The sequence below is a fragment of the Symphalangus syndactylus genome, chromosome 1 (genome assembly GCF_028878055.3).
Source record: "Symphalangus syndactylus isolate Jambi chromosome 1, NHGRI_mSymSyn1-v2.1_pri, whole genome shotgun sequence".
NCBI lineage: Eukaryota > Metazoa > Chordata > Mammalia > Primates > Hylobatidae > Symphalangus > Symphalangus syndactylus.
Genome location: NC_072423.2, coordinates 103,578,484 through 103,596,645, shown reverse-complemented (window position 1 = coordinate 103,596,645; position 18,162 = coordinate 103,578,484). Strand labels below are relative to the sequence as shown.

At 41.9% G+C, this 18,162-nt stretch overlaps 1 protein-coding gene across 1 annotated transcript in view; it reads right to left on the bottom strand.

Moving 5' to 3' along the window:
• Positions 1-510: 510 nt before the first annotated feature.
• The window catches only part of DNAH12 (dynein axonemal heavy chain 12), a 278,772-nt gene continuing 261,120 nt past the window's right edge, over positions 511-18,162 (bottom strand). Inside the window, exons 69-75 of the mRNA XM_055273198.2 lie at positions 17,382-17,570; positions 16,869-16,972; positions 8,542-8,746; positions 3,681-3,818; positions 3,177-3,268; positions 2,351-2,418; positions 511-780 (exon numbers count right to left, since the gene is read on the bottom strand). Coding sequence (XP_055129173.2) covers positions 590-780; positions 2,351-2,418; positions 3,177-3,268; positions 3,681-3,818; positions 8,542-8,746; positions 16,869-16,972; positions 17,382-17,570 — 987 coding nt within the window. The 3' untranslated portion in view covers positions 511-589. The remainder of the gene's footprint in view (positions 781-2,350; positions 2,419-3,176; positions 3,269-3,680; positions 3,819-8,541; positions 8,747-16,868; positions 16,973-17,381; positions 17,571-18,162) is intronic.

Genomic DNA, 18,162 nt, shown 5'->3' with positions numbered 1-18,162 from the left:
TACACTAAAAAAAAGCAAAGGGACCACTTGACATTTCAAATTAAATATGAAGCAAATGCGGAGCAGCACGCTGTCACTGCAGGTGTAGAAGTTCAGACTGCCCTCAAGCCATCTTATGCCTTTGCAGGCCAACTTCGCAGCTTTGAGTTTCTTTTCCTAGTCACAAGGATGCAGTGAGAAATGGAACCGATGTCTTAGAGGTAAGAAATAAAGAGGTATACTTGTGTAACTGTTTTAATATTTTCCATATTTATAATTTCTTAATTTATGTATTTGAAATATTTTTGTATAATTACTTTAGGTAGGAGAGTGGAAAGTAAACTATACTGAAGCCGAAGGAATGACTTAACATTTGTGAAGGAGATAATTCCTGATATTTGTTAAATTTTATCCATTTAACCCCAAAATCTATTTTTCACATACAATCAAACTTCAAAAAGTTCTCCTCAGAAAGGAGAACAATGCAATGAGTGTTTGCAAAGACCATTTAAAAGAACACCACCAAGATACTTGGTTTTATAATATATATATTTTAAGTAGGACAGGTTTTTTTTTTTAAACTTTTGGATGTTTTATAAATTTGTCCAATTTAGTCATCCAACTGACAAAGCAAAGCAACCCCGCGCTTGATCCAGTGCTGTGTAGGTTGGTCTGTTTTTAACAACATTGCAATGACAAAGTTAGTAGAATGTCCCGTAGTGGAAAGAGTTCCTTTACGTTCACTTGTCTTGTAGAGGGGACAGACATAGGCATCCGACTTTATAATCTGAGATTTTTGAGCTTGAAAAAAAAAAAAGAAATATATTCATTTGATAAAGGGAAAAACAGCCATTGGTACGAAAAGAACTATTTATCTTGTAATAAAATGGCCAGAACTAAATCTAAGATCATACTTGAGATATATGAAGGTTTTACAGCATATATATTTTTTTTACAGTACATGCAGTATTACGGTTGTGAAACAAGGCAAGTATTTCTTTTTTTTTTTTTTTTTTTTTGAGACTGAGTCTCACTCTGTCACCTAGGCTGGAGTACAGTGGCACAATCTCGGCTCACTGCAACCTCTGCCTCCCAGGTTCAAGCAGTTCTCTTGTCTCAGCCTCCTGAGTAGGTGGGACTACAGGTACCTGCCACCACGCCTTGCTAATTTTTGTATTTTTAGTAGAGACGGGGTTTCACTATGTTGGCCAGGCTGGTCTGGAACCCCTGACCTCATGATCTGCCCGCCTCGGCCTCCCAAAGTGCTGGGATTACAGGCATGAGCCACTGCGCCCAGCCCAAGGCAAGTATTTCGTATGGTGCATGATTCTAGGTGTGGAATACAGGAATAGACTTTAAAGTTGTGACTGCTTAGCAGGCATGAGAAAACTCAAGAGGATTTGGGAGGGAAGAATGAGAAGGGAGGGAAAAATGAGAAGGGAGGGAAAAAGGAATAAAATACAGTATAGGTAGTGGGGGAGACTCAAAAGAAGAAATACAACTGCTTAGAGCTCTAATCCAAGAAACCCACACATTAGAAGAAGCTGACGTTTCTATTTGTTTTTAGCAGGTAAATAATAAGAAAAACACGCCAACTCTTACCAATTCACGAAAAGAAACTATATACAATCCCCAAAAAGCCAGATATAAGATATTAAGAGTCTTTCCAAACTAAGGTCACATTTCTCATAGTTATAACTGAACCACATTCATAATGAGAATATTTGATAGGTTGGATGGTGATTCTGGGTGATCGGTAAATATTCTCATTTAAGAAATTGTTGTTATTTAAGAATTAAAAAGTTAGGGAAGAGAAAACAAAAGAATGAGACTTTTTTTCCAGACTTTTAGAAAGATGATGATGGCAGAAGCAGGGGAGGAGCAAGCAGTTTCCTAAATGGGGCAAAATTGGCCCCCACCCCATGTGGCTGGCAACATATATGCCTTGGGGCACCTGGCTGGCTCCTAGGCCTAGCAGTTTCTTATAGCCAGAAAATGCTAGTCACTAGCTGAAGACTGTGTCAAGCTAATTTGTGCCTCTGAGCAATGTGCAAAGGCAATTCAGAATCAAAATATGGATGGGCAGCTGTTCAATCTGTGAACCCTCTTGTAGAAGTGGGGGGAGGGGCTGAAAAGAATGACATATCCCATAGGCTATGAGCATAAAAAAGCAGCATGGTATTCCCAAAATAATATAAATGCCATACACACAAAGAGATAATAATTTCTAATGTAAATATTCTATTAATGTTTATTATAATTGAGCTAGATCCTAAAAGGTTTGAGCAAAAACTTATTTTGGGGAGCAGTGTATAATATCCATCCTTATTCTCCCTAAACTTCAAATAAATTTTGTTGAGAGAATATTTACTTGGTTTTATCCATATGATGGGCATCAGGTCAAACAGAAGTTTGGGATATTGTTCAGCAAGCAATCCACTGTAAAGAGAAATTGACAAATTATTAGAAATAACATGAAATTTGCTTCTAAGAACAGATTGCTACTTAGATATTGGCTTTTACTAAAAGAAAGGACTAGAGGCATAGAGAAAAAGAAATGTAAAAAAAGAAAATGAGACAATGGCAATGAAGAATTGAGAGAAACAAAAGACAATGATGGGAAGGCAAAGGGTAAACAGTGGACACATATCGATGTCTGCCAATTTTTAATGGCTGTCCATGAGGCCAGGGCTCCAGGGGAAACTTTCTCTCCTTCTCTCTATCCCATATATTTTAAACAAGAATAGTATTGCTTAATTTCCTCAGTGAAGCAGGAAATTCAATATTTATTGTAAATATTTATTTATTATATCATCAAAATGCAAGAAAACGTTTCCCATTCACTAACAGAAAGGTGAACTTCATTATAACTAACTGTAAACTGTTTAAAAGTGAGGTGGTCCTACACATTACAAAATAGAAGGCAACTGTTATAAAATGGAATAGGCAGGAAAATAATTTTAGCTAACTTTTCTACTAATAAGACTACTGAAATATTGACTAAAAATTATTCAGGACCTAAAAAATAACAACTCATCAGTTGCCCCAGCTTGACTAATGATTTATGTGAGAGTTCTGATATTATTATTACTTGCCTTAAAAAGAGGACTTTTTTTTTTTTTTTAAAGCAGCAGAATGCTTATCTTATCTATGATTCAGCTACAAATGAAGAGGTCCTGGCAGCTGAAACCACTGACCTTTCTCGGTCCCAGCGTGCGCCATCGAGATACAATCCGTGGATATAAACACCATCTTCTGGTGATGTGTCAGATGTATCAGATGGGATAACCTGAAGGGATAGGCACACACTAGCAGTGATCCTCTCCAGACAACTTCATCTCATAAAGAACACATTAGCGAAATATTCAGAACACATTCAGGGAAACTCTATTGTGTAATAGCTTGTTAAACTATACATTTTTTCAGCCATAGTTTGTAAAAAAGTATAAAAGTACTTCTTTTTGAAGTATTTTATCAAATTGTACTGTACCTCATAATAATTTTTGCTAAAGTAGAAGAACAGCATTGGATTATTTAAATCAAATATTGCAATATATAAAAGTTCTAAGGGATAGCAAGACATATTCTTACAACACAAAGAATGAAGTAAAATTGCTTACAATGGGTTACAATATATAAACTCGGTTTAAATACATGACTTAATGTAATGATATACTGTTGACTTTAAGGAGTTACTATACCTCAAATTCATATCCTAGCAAATCAATAGGGGTGGTATATTTTCTGGCGTAATTCTGCATAGCTCCAGTTAAAAAGGCCTGAGTGAAAAAGAAACCTGACAGCCAAAACACACAAGGTTTTCCTGAATTATACCAGTCCTATACAGGGAAAACAAAATACATTACGTCAGTTTTTAAAGTTATGCAAGTGCCACGTGATGTACAATTCCTGATTCTGGTTTTTGCTTATGTTGCCCACATTTTCCATCACGAGTCCCTCTTCCCTGACATCAAACACACAGCCTACCTTGGCCCTCCTACCTCATTCCCCTTCTATCTTCTTGGAAAACTCAAAACAATTTGAGCATTAACGTGAATGAAACATAGTTTGAAGAGTCAAATCTTCTGCAAAAGCCAAATGTAAATTATTTGACGCTTTATTATATCATCCCACTCAAAAGCAACCATCCTTAAGACATCTTACACATTGTCTAATTACAGACCTCATTTGTTGATTCCAGTTCCTTAACTCTATTTTTTTTTTTTTTTTTTTGAGATGAAATCGTGCACCGTCACCCAGGCTGGAGTGCAGTGGCATGATCTTAGCTCACTGCAGCCTCTGCCTCCTGGGTTCTAGTGATTCTCCTGTCTCAGCCTCCTGAGTAGCTGGGATTACAGGCGTGCAACACTATGCCTGGCTAATTTTTGTATTTCTAGTAAAGATGGGGTTTCAGCATGTTGGCCAGGCTGGTCTGGAACTCCTGACCTCAAGTGATCTGCCCACCTTGGCCTCCCAAAGTCCTGGGATCACAGGTGTGAGCCACCGTGCCCGGCCCCCAGTTCCTTAACCCTCTTAAACCCCTTGTCTCTGTGTCCATTGCCCTCACTCCAGTTCAGCTATTCATGGTCTTGTTTCTGTACCAGTGCGTGTTGTCTTCTTGCTTCTTCCCTTTCTGCTCAATCTATCCAGAAGAATGTTGCCAGAATATAACTCACCATGCAGAATTTGGATCAGATGTAGCATCTTGCATCAGTGTAGCATCAGTGACCTACTAAATTGTTCAGTGATGCACCAAATTAAAGCTTAAGCCTCTTGGTCTCCTGTTCAAGATACTTCACATAAACAAACAAACCAAAAACATAGATACTTCACAATCCAGCCCCAATGTACTTTCAGTTCTATTATATCTCTTTCACTTCCTTTCAGGCATCCTGCATTCTAATCTGGACTGGACTAAAGGGACTGGATTATTTGCTGGTCTCTTTGTGCCAGGTGGACTTTTGTTGTTTTCCTGCCTATCTTAAAGTGATACCATCCTTCTCAGCCCAGGCACATCTGGTGGTATAACTCCACCTAGCCTTGCAGGGTAGGCTGGTGAGTCACACCTGGCCAGTCATACCTCCAGCCTGAGTGACTGATTCAGAAATGGACATGTGACCCAATCAAAGCCAGAGATGCAGAAACTCTTGCTGGGACTTTTGGGGGAAAGACTCACTCTCAACTCCTCAAAGTTGTGTGGATGTGAGGCCAGAGTTGCTGTTGCTATCTTGCTACCATCAGATGACAGCCTGAGAATGGAGTTTATCCAAAGGGAATGGAGACAACAGATGAAGTGCAAGAAGCCAGGACAAGATATCCGTGTTTGCACCCTGCTCAAATGTTACCTGAAGCCACTTTAGCTCCTGGAGTTTGCAGTTACATAAGGGAACAAACTTTATTTTTGCTTATGTCAGAATTTTTGTTACTTATAATGGAATCAATCCAACGTGGTACAGTGCCTTTTATCCCACGAGCTACATAGCGATCTCTTTTTCTTTTCTTTGCAGTATCTAAACCATTCATTCTTTAAATCCCACTTAAATACTACCTCATCCATGAAACAATCTCTGCTTTCTTGTGCCATAAGAACTCTCTCCCTTCTTTGAAATCCCAGAGCATTTTACATGTTAGTCTTTTATGGAACATCCCTTACTATAGTGTACTAATTTTCTTTAGATACCTGGCTTGTCTCCCTGTAAGCTCTTGGCAGCTTCAGGGCAGGACTTTTGTTGTAATTATCTTTTTATCACAGAACACGCAACAAGGTGCTTTGATAAAATGAGGTCTCAATTCATATTTATGGAATGAACAGATGAATCAATGAAATGGACTTTGTCTCTGAGCAGGCAATACACTCTGGGAAGAAGCCAGTTTTGTTCCCTAGGAGGAAGAGAACAAACTGCTGCTGGAGATGCTGCAACAGTACAAGCTATCAGGTGAAGAAGAGGCAGAGAAAGAGATGAAGTCTGATAAGGGCAAAACCAGGCAGAGCAAGCACCAAACACAAGAAAGCTGTAAAAGACCCACAAGGCAAGCATTTAGAAAACCCACTCGCCCGTGGCTTCCTTTATCCCAGAGTGTCATTAGTGTCTGTGGTCAGCTACGTGCACTATCTCTGAATTAGCTACCGTTTACTAAGTGCTTAGTACATGCCAGGCACTGTGCTAAACATTTCATATGTATTGCCTCATTTACTCTATAAAATAACAGTGAGTTGAATATTATTTCTCTCATTTTACAGATGAAGAAACTGGGGTACAGAAAGATGAGTAACTTGCTAAAAGTCACAAAGATAGTTAAGTGTTAGATCAGGATTTATGCTGGGATTTTAGGCAGTGTGCAAAAAGTTTTTTTTAAAAAAAGGCACAGGAAGGAGAGAATGTGAAGATGCTCTGGACTGAATGTTTGTTTTCCTCCAAAATTCATAGATTGAAACCTTGTTCTCCAAGGTGGTATTTGGAGATTGAGCCTTTGGGAGGTAATTAGGTCATAAGGGTAGAGCCCTCATGATAGGATTAGCACCCTTACAAGAAGAAACAGAAGAGACATTTTTCTCTGGCTTTTTCTCTCATCATGAACCAGGAGAGCCATCACCAATAACCTGACCATGATGGCATCTTGATCTCAGACTTTCCAGCCGCCAGAGCTGTGAAAAATAAATGTCTGTTCTTTAAGTTATCTAGTCTATTTTGCTTTTTTATAGCAGCCTGAACTGACTAAAAAGGAGATTGATAGGGTGAACAGTGAGAGAGAAATGAGGAAAGTGTAGAGTCCTGATAAGTAACAACAAGGAAAGGGCCCCAGGTGGGGGAGAACAATTGTTCTGAAAAATGTCTAATTACAGACAATCCACTAGCACATCTTGTTTCCAAATACCTTGCTCTGCCTGTAGCCTGAGCAGCACCACCTCGTTTGGCGTAGCCCCTCTAGCACCACCCTACAAAACCTCCCTCCAGCCCCTGGTTCTTTGCAGATAGCCTCTTCTCTGCTGTGCTGCCCACTGCACTCTTGCAATGTATTTTCATACTTTCTCTAATAAATCTGCCTTTCTTTACCTACGACTGTCTTGGTAAATTGTTTTACTGACCATGATGCTGGTCCCAGTCAGTTGCACCCAAGACAGAAATAATAGAAAATTCAGATGACTCATTTGCTTAACTTGTTAACTCTAAGAACCATTAGGAGGTAAAGAAGAGTCCAGGAGAAAGATAATGAGAGAACTATAGTGTCTGTAAGGGTAAGAGAACAATGGAGGAAACCTTTTCAGTATTCTGTTTTATATTATTCCTTTTGTTAAACATATAATCTACATGAAAAGCTCCTATAAATTAACAAATAATACAAAAGAAAAATGGGCCTAGGATATGAATTGACAATACACACACACACCCACACACACCACAAATGGAAAGCACACATACTAAAGAAGCATAGGCTCACCAGTCATTAAAGAAAGTCAAACGGAAACAGCAAGATATGGTTGACCTATCAGATTGGCAAACATTTTAAAGCGATACAGGAGAAAGTCTGTCCCTCTACATTCTTACAAGCACTGGTTATTTTATGATTACCTTATACAGTGAAACAAAGCTTTTGTGTAATAAAAAGGCAACTGAACACTGAAAGATCATATACTTTTGTGAATTTCCAAAAAAAAAATTGTTTTGGGATTCTCCCCACTCCATACTCCTTCATAAACATCAACCATAGAATGGGGGCAGGCAGTGGAGTTGAGAAGGAAAAGCAGTGTTCTGTCTGATGTTTATGCTGGGGGTAGGGCAGAGGGGGCATTCAAAATACTCATCTTTTCCCTGGTTTTCTGAGATAAGAGGCACTGATTTGAAGACAATGGCCAATTATTGATAAACCCAAGCCTCTGGCCTGTAATCCCAGTGCTTTGGGAGGCCAAGGTGGGAGGATTGCTTGAGGTCAGGAGTGAGGGACCAGCGTGGGGTACTTGGTGAGACTTCATCTCTACAAAAAATAAAATTAGCCAGGTATGGTGGCACATGCCTGTAGTTCCAGTTATTCAAGAGGATCCCAGGATTTTGAGATTACAATGAGCTAAGATCACACCATTGCACTCCAGCCTGGATGACAGAGCAAGACCCTGTCTCAAAAAAAAAAAAAAAAAATCCAAGCCTCAGGATTTTTGACTTACCATCAGTATTAAAATCACAAGACAACTTTAAACTGTGGTCTTAGAGGACCACAAACTTAGAATCTTGGTCTCGAGAACCACAAACTTAGAATTTTGAAAAATATAAATGTCACATATTACATTGGTTTGGATGAAGTATAATTTTAATTTTCCACTCAGTACTTTGAAATGTATGTATTTTTCAATATTCTAAAATTTTCATCAATCACAAAGCTACTCATCACATTTCATTCAACTCAGAGACACTCAAGTGACCACAGCCAACAACTAATATCTCCCCAGTTAACCCAAAAAATAAAATTTTACATATGTCTGCATAGTTTACATATTTATACATGTATTTTACCACACACACGCACGCGCGCACACACACACACACACACACACACACACACTTTTACCTGTAAAAAGTTCAACCGGGCTAGGAAATCTGTGATGTAACTTCCTAGGGGCTTAAGGCTTGGGTATGAACGTTTGGCCCATATTTCTGGAACCTTTCCAACAAGTAAGCTGCTGGTGAGTGCCTCCAATGCAGAATCCATCACAACCATGCCCTTAATAGCTTTTTCAAGGTCCCGTAGAGTGTTACGTATAGTTATAATTAAACTGCAATGAAAGAAATTATGTCATCAACATATATGATGATATCAACATACAGTCTTTCCAGAAGAAGAACAGCAGGAATTTCATTCCCAGCTTTATGGGATTGCTTCCCAAAATGTGTCATCTCCCATGTGGTGGTACGTGAGGTAATGTTAAGTGATACATGTATGAACATTTTTCATTTTAATCATTACATACATATTTTAAAATACAGAAAGTAATACAACTAGCATATCAAAATTTTTGCTTTCTGGCTATTTTTGCTTAGGACCTGGCTAACTTAAGCAGAGAATGATTTAAGGAAAAATATTAGGTAAATAATATTTCAGGTGACAGGCAAATATGAAAAAGCTGTAATGATGTCGTGCAATGGCTGAAACTAAGGAAACACTGCATGAAAACATTGGCCGGGCACGGTGGCTCACGCTTGTAATCCCAGCACTTTGGGAGGCCGAGGCGGGTGGATCACGAGGTCAGGAGATCAAGACCAGGTGAAACCCCGTCTCTACTAAAAATACAAAAAATTAGCCGGGCGTGGTGGCGGGCGCCTGTAGTCCCAGCTACTCAGAGAGGCTGAGGCAGGAGAATGGCGTGAACCCGGGAGGCAGAGCTTGCAGTGAGCGGAGATTGCGCCACTGCACTCCAGCCTGGGCGACAGAGCGAGACTCCGTCTCAAAAAAAAGAAAACATAAATTATATATTCATTTATACACTTGCAAATGCTTTACTTGCACTTAGGCCCAACTTGTTAAGAACACCATAAATATACTTGTAGTGAGAGTTTTTAGGCTAGAAGCCTGAGCAGCTGAGAGATAGTGTGTTATTATATATACATAAATATAACCTTTATATAAGAAATGCTGAATTAACTAAGGCATCAGGTGTTTTTATATATATATATAGGTATATATATACGTATATGTATGTATATACATATATAAACATATACATATATATGTATATACGTGTATATGTATATACGTACATATAGGTGTATACGTATATACGTACATATAGGTGTATACGTATATACGTACATATGTGTATACGTATATACGTACATATGTGTATACGTATATACGTGTATATATGTGTATACGTATATACGTGTATATATGTGTATACGTATATACGTGTATATATGTGTATACGTATATATGTGTATATATGTGTATATGTATATATGTATATATGTGTATACATATATGTGTGTGTATATCTATGTGTATATATATACATATATATATTATTTATTTATGTATGTATTTATTTTTTTTTTGAGACAGTTTCACTCTGTCACCCAGGCTGGAGTGCAGTGGCACAATCTCGGCTCAATGCAACCTCCCCCTCCCAGGTTCAAGCAATTCTCCTGCCTCAGCCTCCTGTGTAGCTGAGATTGCAGGCATGCACCACCACACCCAGCTAATTTCTGTATTTTTAGTAGAGAAGGGGTTTCACCATGTTGGCCAGGCTGGGCTTGAACTCCTGACCTCAGGTGATTCACCTGCCTCGGCCTCCCAAAGTGCTGGGATTACAGGCATGAGCCACCGTGCCTGGCCAGGTAGCAGAAAAATCACAAAAGATGTGACTACACATAGGTCTAGCTAATGTTTATTCTGTCTCTAATTCCTAAGAAGAATAGTTAACAGATGGATGAGAAGTTATGATTAATGAATATTTTTAACCAGTAATAACAGATCTCTTTTCATCATCATTTTTACATTTTAAAAGATACCCTCTCAGCTGGGTGTGGTGGCTCATGCCTGTAATCCCAGCACTTGGGGAGGCCGACACGGGTGGATCACAAGGTCAGGAGATAGAGACCATCCTGGCTAACATGGTGAAACCCCATCTCTACTAAAAATGCAAAAAATTAGCCAGGTGTGGTGGCGGGCGCCTGTAGTCCCAGCTACTCAGGAGGCTGAGTCAGGAGAATGGTGTGAACCCAGGTGGCAGAGCTTGCAGTGAGCCCAGATCTTGCCACTGCACTCCAGCCTGGGTGACAGAGCGAGACACCAGCTCAAAAAAAAAGATACCCTCTCTTCTGAGACAGAAGATATGGAACTTTTTCTTTCTTTCTTTTTTTTTTTGAGACAAGGTCTCACTGTGTAACACAGGCTGGAGTGCAGTGGCACGATCTCTGCTCACTGCAGCCTCCATCTCCCAGGCTCAAGCGATTCTCCCACCTCGGCCTCCCAAGTAGCTGAGACTACAGGCGCCCGCTACCACGCCTGGATAATTTTTAAATTTTTGTTGACGGGGTTTTGCCATGTTTCCAAAGCTGGGATTTCAGGGCTCAAGCAATCCTCCTGCCTCGGCCTCATAAAGAGTTGAGATGATAGTATGAGTCTCTGAGCCTGGCCAGAACTTTTTAAAAGGGGAAAATTCCAATGAAATGATAAGATTTAATAGTCTTTTCAGCTCAATACCATTGTGTGTTTTTATCGACTTTGGATGGTTGCTGTCAGGCCTCTGAGCCCAAGCTAAGCCATCATATCCCCTGTGACCTGCACGTATACATCCAGATGGCCTGAAGTAACTGAAGAATCACAAAAGAAGTGAAATTTAAATAGCCTGTTCCTGCCTTAACTGATGACATTCCACCACAAAAGAAGTGAAAATGGCTGGTCCATGCCTTAACTGATGACATTACCTTGTGAAATTCCTTTTCCTGGCTCACCCTGGCTCAAAAAGCTCCCCCACTGAACACCTTGTGACCCCTACTCCTGCCCACCAGAGAACAACCTCCCTTTGACTGTAATTTTCCTTTACCTACCCAAATCTTATAAAACGGCCCCACCCCTATCTCCCTTCACTGACAAAACCTCTCTTTTCAGACTCAGCTCGCCTGCACCCAGGTGATTAAAAGCTTTATTGCTCACGCAAAGCCTGTTTGGTGGTCTCTCCACATGGACGCGAGTGAAATTTGGTGCCATGACTCGGATCGGGGGACCTCCCTTGGGAGATCAATCCCCTGTCCTCCTGCTCTTTGCTCCATGAGAAAGATCCACCTACAACCTCGGGTCCTCAGACCAACCAGCCCAAGGAGTATCTCACCAATTTTAAATCAGGTAAGCGGCCTTCTTTTTACTCTCTTCTCCAACCTCTCTTACTATCCCTCAACCTCTTTCTCCTTTCAATCTTGGTGCCACACTTCAATCTCTCCCTTCTCTCAATTTCAGTTCCTTTCCTTTTCTGGTAGAGACAAAGGAGACGCGTTTTATCCATGAACCCAAAACTCCGGCGCTGGTCACGGACTCGGGAAGACAGTCTTCCCTTGGTGTTTAATCACGCAGGGGATGCCTGCCTGATTATTCACCCACGTTTCAGAGGCGTCTGACCACACAGGGACGCCTGCCTTGGTCCTTCACCCTTAGCGGCAAGTACCGCTTTTCTGAGGGGCAGAACCCCCCCAACCCCTTCTCTCCGTGTCTCTACCCCTTTTCTGCTTTTCTGGAGAGCAAGAACCCCCCGACCCCTTCTCTCCGTATCCCTACCCCTTCTCCACTTTCCTGGGGGGCAAGCACCCCCCACCCCTTCTCTTTGTGTCTCTACTCTCTCTTTTCTCTGGGCTTGCCTCCTTCAATATGGGCAGCCTTCCACCCTCCATTCCTCCTTCTTCTCCCTTAGCCTGTGTTCTCAAGAACTTAAAACCTCTTCAACTCACACCTGACCTAAACCTAAATGCCTTATTTTCTTCTGCAATGCCACTTGACCCCAATACAAACTTGACAGTGGTTCCAAGTAGCCAGAAAACAGCACTTTTGATTTTTCCATCCTACAAGATCTAAATAATTCTTGTCGTAAAATAGGCAGTCTGAGGTGCCTGACGTCCCGGCATTCTTTTTTTTTTTTTTTTTTCTTTGAGACGGAGTCTCGCTCTGTCGCCCAGGCTGGAGTGCAGTGGAGCAATCTCGGCTCACTGCAAGCTCCGCCTCCCGGGTTCACGCCATTCTCCTGCCTCAGCCTCTCCGAGTAGCTGGGACTACAGGCGCCCGCCACCACGCGCGGCTAATTTTTTGTATTTTTAGTAGAGACGGGGTTTCACCGTGGTCTCGATCTCCTGACCTCGTGATCCGCCCGCCTCGGCCTCCCAAAGTGCTGGGATTACAAGCGTGAGCCACCGCGCCCGGCCTCGTCCAGGCATTCTTTTACACGTTGTTCCCTCCCTAGTCTCTGTTCCCAATGCGACTCGTCCCAAACCCTCCTTCTTTCCCTCTCACCTGTCCCCTCAGTCCCAACCCCAAGCGTCATTGAGTCTTTCTAATCTTCCTTTTCTACAGACCCATCTGACCTTTCCCCTCCTCCCCAGGCTGCTCCTCGCCAGGCTGAGCTAGGTCCCAATTCTTCCTCAGCCTCCGCTCCTCCACCTTATCATCTTTTTATCACCTCCCCTCCTCACACCCAGTCCAGCTTACAGTTTTGTTCTGCGACTAGCCCTCCCCAACCTGCCCAGCAATTTCCTCTTAAAAAGGTGGCTGGAGCTAAAGGCATAGTCAAGGTTAATGCTCCTTTTTCTTTATCCCACTTCTCCCAAATCAGGTAGCGTTCAGGCTCTTTATCATCAAATATGAAAAACCCAGCCAGTTCATGGCTCATTTGGCAGCAACCCTGAGACGCTTTACAGCCCTAGACCCTAAAAGGTCAAAAGGCTGTCTTATTCTCAATATACATTTTATTACCCAATCTGCTCCCGACTTTAAATAAAGCTCCAAAAATTAAATTCCGGCCCTCAAACCCCACAACAGGACTTAATTAACCTTGCCTTCAAGGCGTACGATAATAGCAAAAAGTTGCAATTCCTTGCCTCCACTGTGAGACAAACCCCAGCCACATCTCCAGCACACAAGAACTTCCAAACGCCTGAACCGCAGCGGCCAGGCATTCCTCCAGAACCTCCTCCCCCAGGAGCTTGCTGCAAGTGCTGGAAATCTTGCCACCGGGCCAAGGAATGCCCGCAGCCCAGGATTCCTCCTAAGCCACGTCCCATCTGTGCGGGACCCCACTGAAAATCGGACTGTTCAACTCACCTGGCAGCCACTCCCAGAGCCCCTGGAACTCTGGCCCAAGGCTCTCTGACTGACTCCTTCCCAGATCTTCTCAGTTTAGCGGCTGAAGACTGACACTGCCCGATCGCCTCAGAAGCCCCTAAACCATCACGGACGCCAAGCTTCGGGCAACTCTCACAGTGGAAGGTAAGTCCGTCCCCTTCTTAATCAATACAGAGGCTACCCACTCCACGTTACCTTCTTTTCAAGGGCCGGTTTCCTTTGCCTCCGTAACTGTTGTGGGTATTGACGGCCAGGCTTCTAAACCTCTTAAAACTCCCCATCTCTGGTGCCAACTTAGACAATACTCTTCTAAGCACTCCTTTTTAGTTATCCCCACCTGCCCAGTTCCCTTATTAGGCCGAGACACTTTAACTCAATTATCTGCTTCCCTGATTATTCCCGGGCTACAGCCACACCTCACTGCCACCTTTTCCCCGAGTTCAAAGCCTCCTTAATATCTTCCCCTTGTATCTCCCCACCTTAACCCACAAGTATAAGACACCTCTACTCCCTCCTTAGTGACCGATCATGCACCCCTTACCATCCCATTAAAACCTAATCACCCTTACCCCACTTAATGCCAATATCCCATCCCACAGCACGCTTTAAGAGGATTAAAGTCTGTTATCACTTGCCTGCCACAGCGTGGCCTTTTAAAGCCTATAAACTCCCCTTACAATTCCCCCATTTTACCTGTCCTAAAACCAGGCAAGGCTTACAGGTTAGTTCAGGATCTGCGCCTTATCAACCAAATTGTTTTGCCTATCCACCCTGTGGTGCCAAACCCATATACTCTTCTATCCTCAATACCTCCCTACACAACCCATTATTCTGTTCTGGATCTCAAACATGCTTTCTTTACTATTCCTTTGCACAGTTCATCCCAGGCTCTCTTTGCTTTCACTTGGACTGACCCTGACACCCATCAGGCTCAGCAAATCACCGGGGCTGTAGTGCCGCAAGCCTTCACAGACAGCCCCCATTACTTCAGTCAAGCCCAAATTTCTTCCTCATCTGTTACCTAACTCGGCATAATTCTCATAAAAACACATGTGCTTTCTCTGCAGATCGTGTCCCACTGATCTCTCAAACCCCAGCACCTTCTACAAAACAACAACTCCTTTCCTTCCTAGGCATCGTTAGATATTTTCGACTTTAGATACCTGATTTTGCCAAAAAACATTGTATAAACTCACCAAAGGAAACCTAGCTGACCCCATAGATCCTAAATCCTTTCCCCACTCTTCTTTCCGTTCCTTGAAGACAGCTTTAGAGACTGCCCCTACCCTAGCTCTCCCTGACTCATCCCAACCTTTTTCATTACCCACAGCCCAAATACTGGGCTGTGCAGTCGGAATTCTTACACAAGAACCAGGACTGCGCCCTGTAGCCTTTTTATCCAAACAACTTGACCTTACTGTTTTGCTTAGCCCTCAAGTCTGCGTGCGGCGGCCGCGACCACCCTAATACTTTTAGAGGCCCTTAAAATCACAAACTATGCTCAACTCACTCTCTACAGTTCTCATAACTTCTAAGATCTATTTTCTTCCTCATACCTGACACATATACTGTCTGCTCCCCGGCTCCTTCAGCTGTACTCACTCTTTGTTGAGTCTCCCACAATTACCATTGTTCCTGGCCCGGACTTCAATCCGGCCTCCCACATTATTCCTGATACCACACCTGACCCCCATGACTGTATCTCTCTGATCCACCTGACATTCACCCCATTTCCCCATATTTCCTTCTTTCCTGTTCCCCACCCTGATCACACTTGTTTTATTGATGGCAGTTCCACCAGGCCTAATCGCCACACACCAGCAAAGGCAGGCTATGCTATAGTACAAGCCACTAGCCTGCCTCTTAGAACCTCACATTTCCTTTCCATCGTGGAAATCTATCCTCAAGGAAATAACTTCTCAGTGTTCCATCTGCTATTCTACTACTTCTCAGGGATTATTCAGGCCCCCTCCCTTCCCTACACATCAAGCGCAGGGATTTGCCCCCGTCCAGGACTGGCAAATTAGCTTTACTCAACATGCCCCGAGTCAGATAACTAAAATACCTCTTAGTCTAGGTAGACACTTTCACTGGATAGGTAGAGGCCTTTCCCACAGGGTCTGAGAAGGCCACCACGGTCACTTCTTCCCTTCTGTCAGACATAATTCCTCCGTTTGGCCTTCCCACCTCTATACAGTCCTATAATGGACTGGCTTTTATTAGTCAAATCACCCAAGCAGTTCCTCAGGCTCTTAGTATTCAGTGAACTAATGGTCTTTTAAAAACACACCTCACCAAGCTCAGCCACCAACTTAAAAAGGACTGGACAATACTTTTACCACTTGCCCTTCTCAGAATTCAGGCCTGTCCTCAGAATGCTACAAGGTACAGCCCATTTAAGCTCCTGTATAGACGCTCCTTTTTATTAGGCCCCAGTCTCATTCCAGACACCAGACCAACTCAGACTGCGCCCCAAAAAACTTGTCATCCCTACTATCTTCTGTCTAGTCATACTCCTATTCACCGTTCTCAACTACTCATAAATACCCTGCTCTTGTTTACACTGCCAGGTTACACTGTTTCTCCAAGCCATCACAGCTGATATCTCCTGGTGCTATCCCCAAACTGCCACTCTTAACACTTAAAGTAAATAAATAATCTTTGCTGGCAAGGCTATGCTGAACCTCCTCAGGCACTCTCTAATTAGATGTCCTAGGTCCTCCCAATTCTTAGTCCTTTAATACCTGTTTTTCTCCTTCTCTTATTCCATTTAGTTTTTTAATTCATACGAAACCGTATCCAGGCCATCACCAATAATTCTATAAGACAAATGTTTCTTCTAACAACCCCACAATATCACCCCTTACCACAAAATCTTCCTTCAGCTTAATCTCTCTCACTCTAGGTTCCCACGCCGCCCCTAATCCCGCTCGAAGCAGCCCTGAGAAACATCACCCATTATCTCTTCATACCACCCTCAAAATTTTCGCTGCCCCAACACTTCAACGCTATTTTGTTTTATTTTTCTTATTAATATAAGAACCTTATGAATCACCAGGGACATAGATCCTTACTTGTTAAATCTTTCCATTTCTTGCACTAACACAGTATTCATGCTTTCTTCATATCTCACAGGATACTTCTGTAGTGCCATTTCAATGTCGAAATCACTAGGGAGCTAGAAGAATAGATTTTGAAGTCACAAATTATTCTCAGAATGGATAATTAGCTTAATTCAGCCATTATATAATAATAGCTAATACTAGGGTATATATGTACATTAGCTCATAACGTACATTAATGTATATAAGTCATATGTATATTAGCTCATCCACAACCACAGTTACTAAGAACTTACTATATGCCAGGCATTTTATAAGCCAATTTAAATTCATGATCTCTTTAACGTTCTCAAAAAACTTAAAAAAATTGGTAGCATTATCACCATTTAACAGATTTGTAGACTAATGCTTAGAGAGCAAAGTTCTTGCTCAAGATCATAATGCTAGTACATGGAGTTTTCAGATTGTCATTTCAGTATCATTTTTATTTATATTATAAGTAACATATTTTAAGTTAAACATTACCTTGTTGAGGATATCTTTGGTAGTTTCTAACAGAATCTGATCAGTACTTCCTGAGGCTCCTGTCTGTTTGGAGCCTCCCTGGGTGAGGAGCAAGGACTCAAAGAGGGTTTTTGTTTGTTGAAGATCCTTGGAGATGTCAACATTTTCATGTAATCCAAATATCTCAGGGTGTTGAGTAAATGGAAGTTTCTACCAGAAAACAAATTAAGCATGCATCATATTTTCCCTGGATACTGAAAGGGATGATCAGGATACGCTACTCCAAAATATGCTACTTTGGCATAGTGGTTATGTGAGTTGAAGGCAATTAATAATCAACAGATACAGAAAGAGGTTTCTGCCCTCCCCTTATCTGTCTAAAAGTAGGGCATCAATTTCCATTTTTGACTTGTGGCATAAATTTTCTCTTTCTTGTACCAGGATGAAGAGAATGACCCTTCTCACTGGAGACAGAACTGGCACTGAGATGAGTCTGTATAAACAGACCTCACTCAGAATAATCCTTATCTTCCACTAGTTTCCCCCATATTATTTCCTAATCACTTACCCACAATGTATTGCCCCTAGAACTCTAAACCCCCTTTCTTTTATCTAGTCATGTCTCTCTACAATTTATCACCCTCTGTTACAATGGTAAATGCCCAAGTACAACTGCATCGTTTGGTTTTCACTCCTTTTCTGCAAAGCTCCTGTGCACAGAAAAACGTTAATATCCATACAAACTATACTGCCTCTTCTCCTGCTAATTTGTTTTTTGTCCGTTTGATTGGCAGGCCCCTGT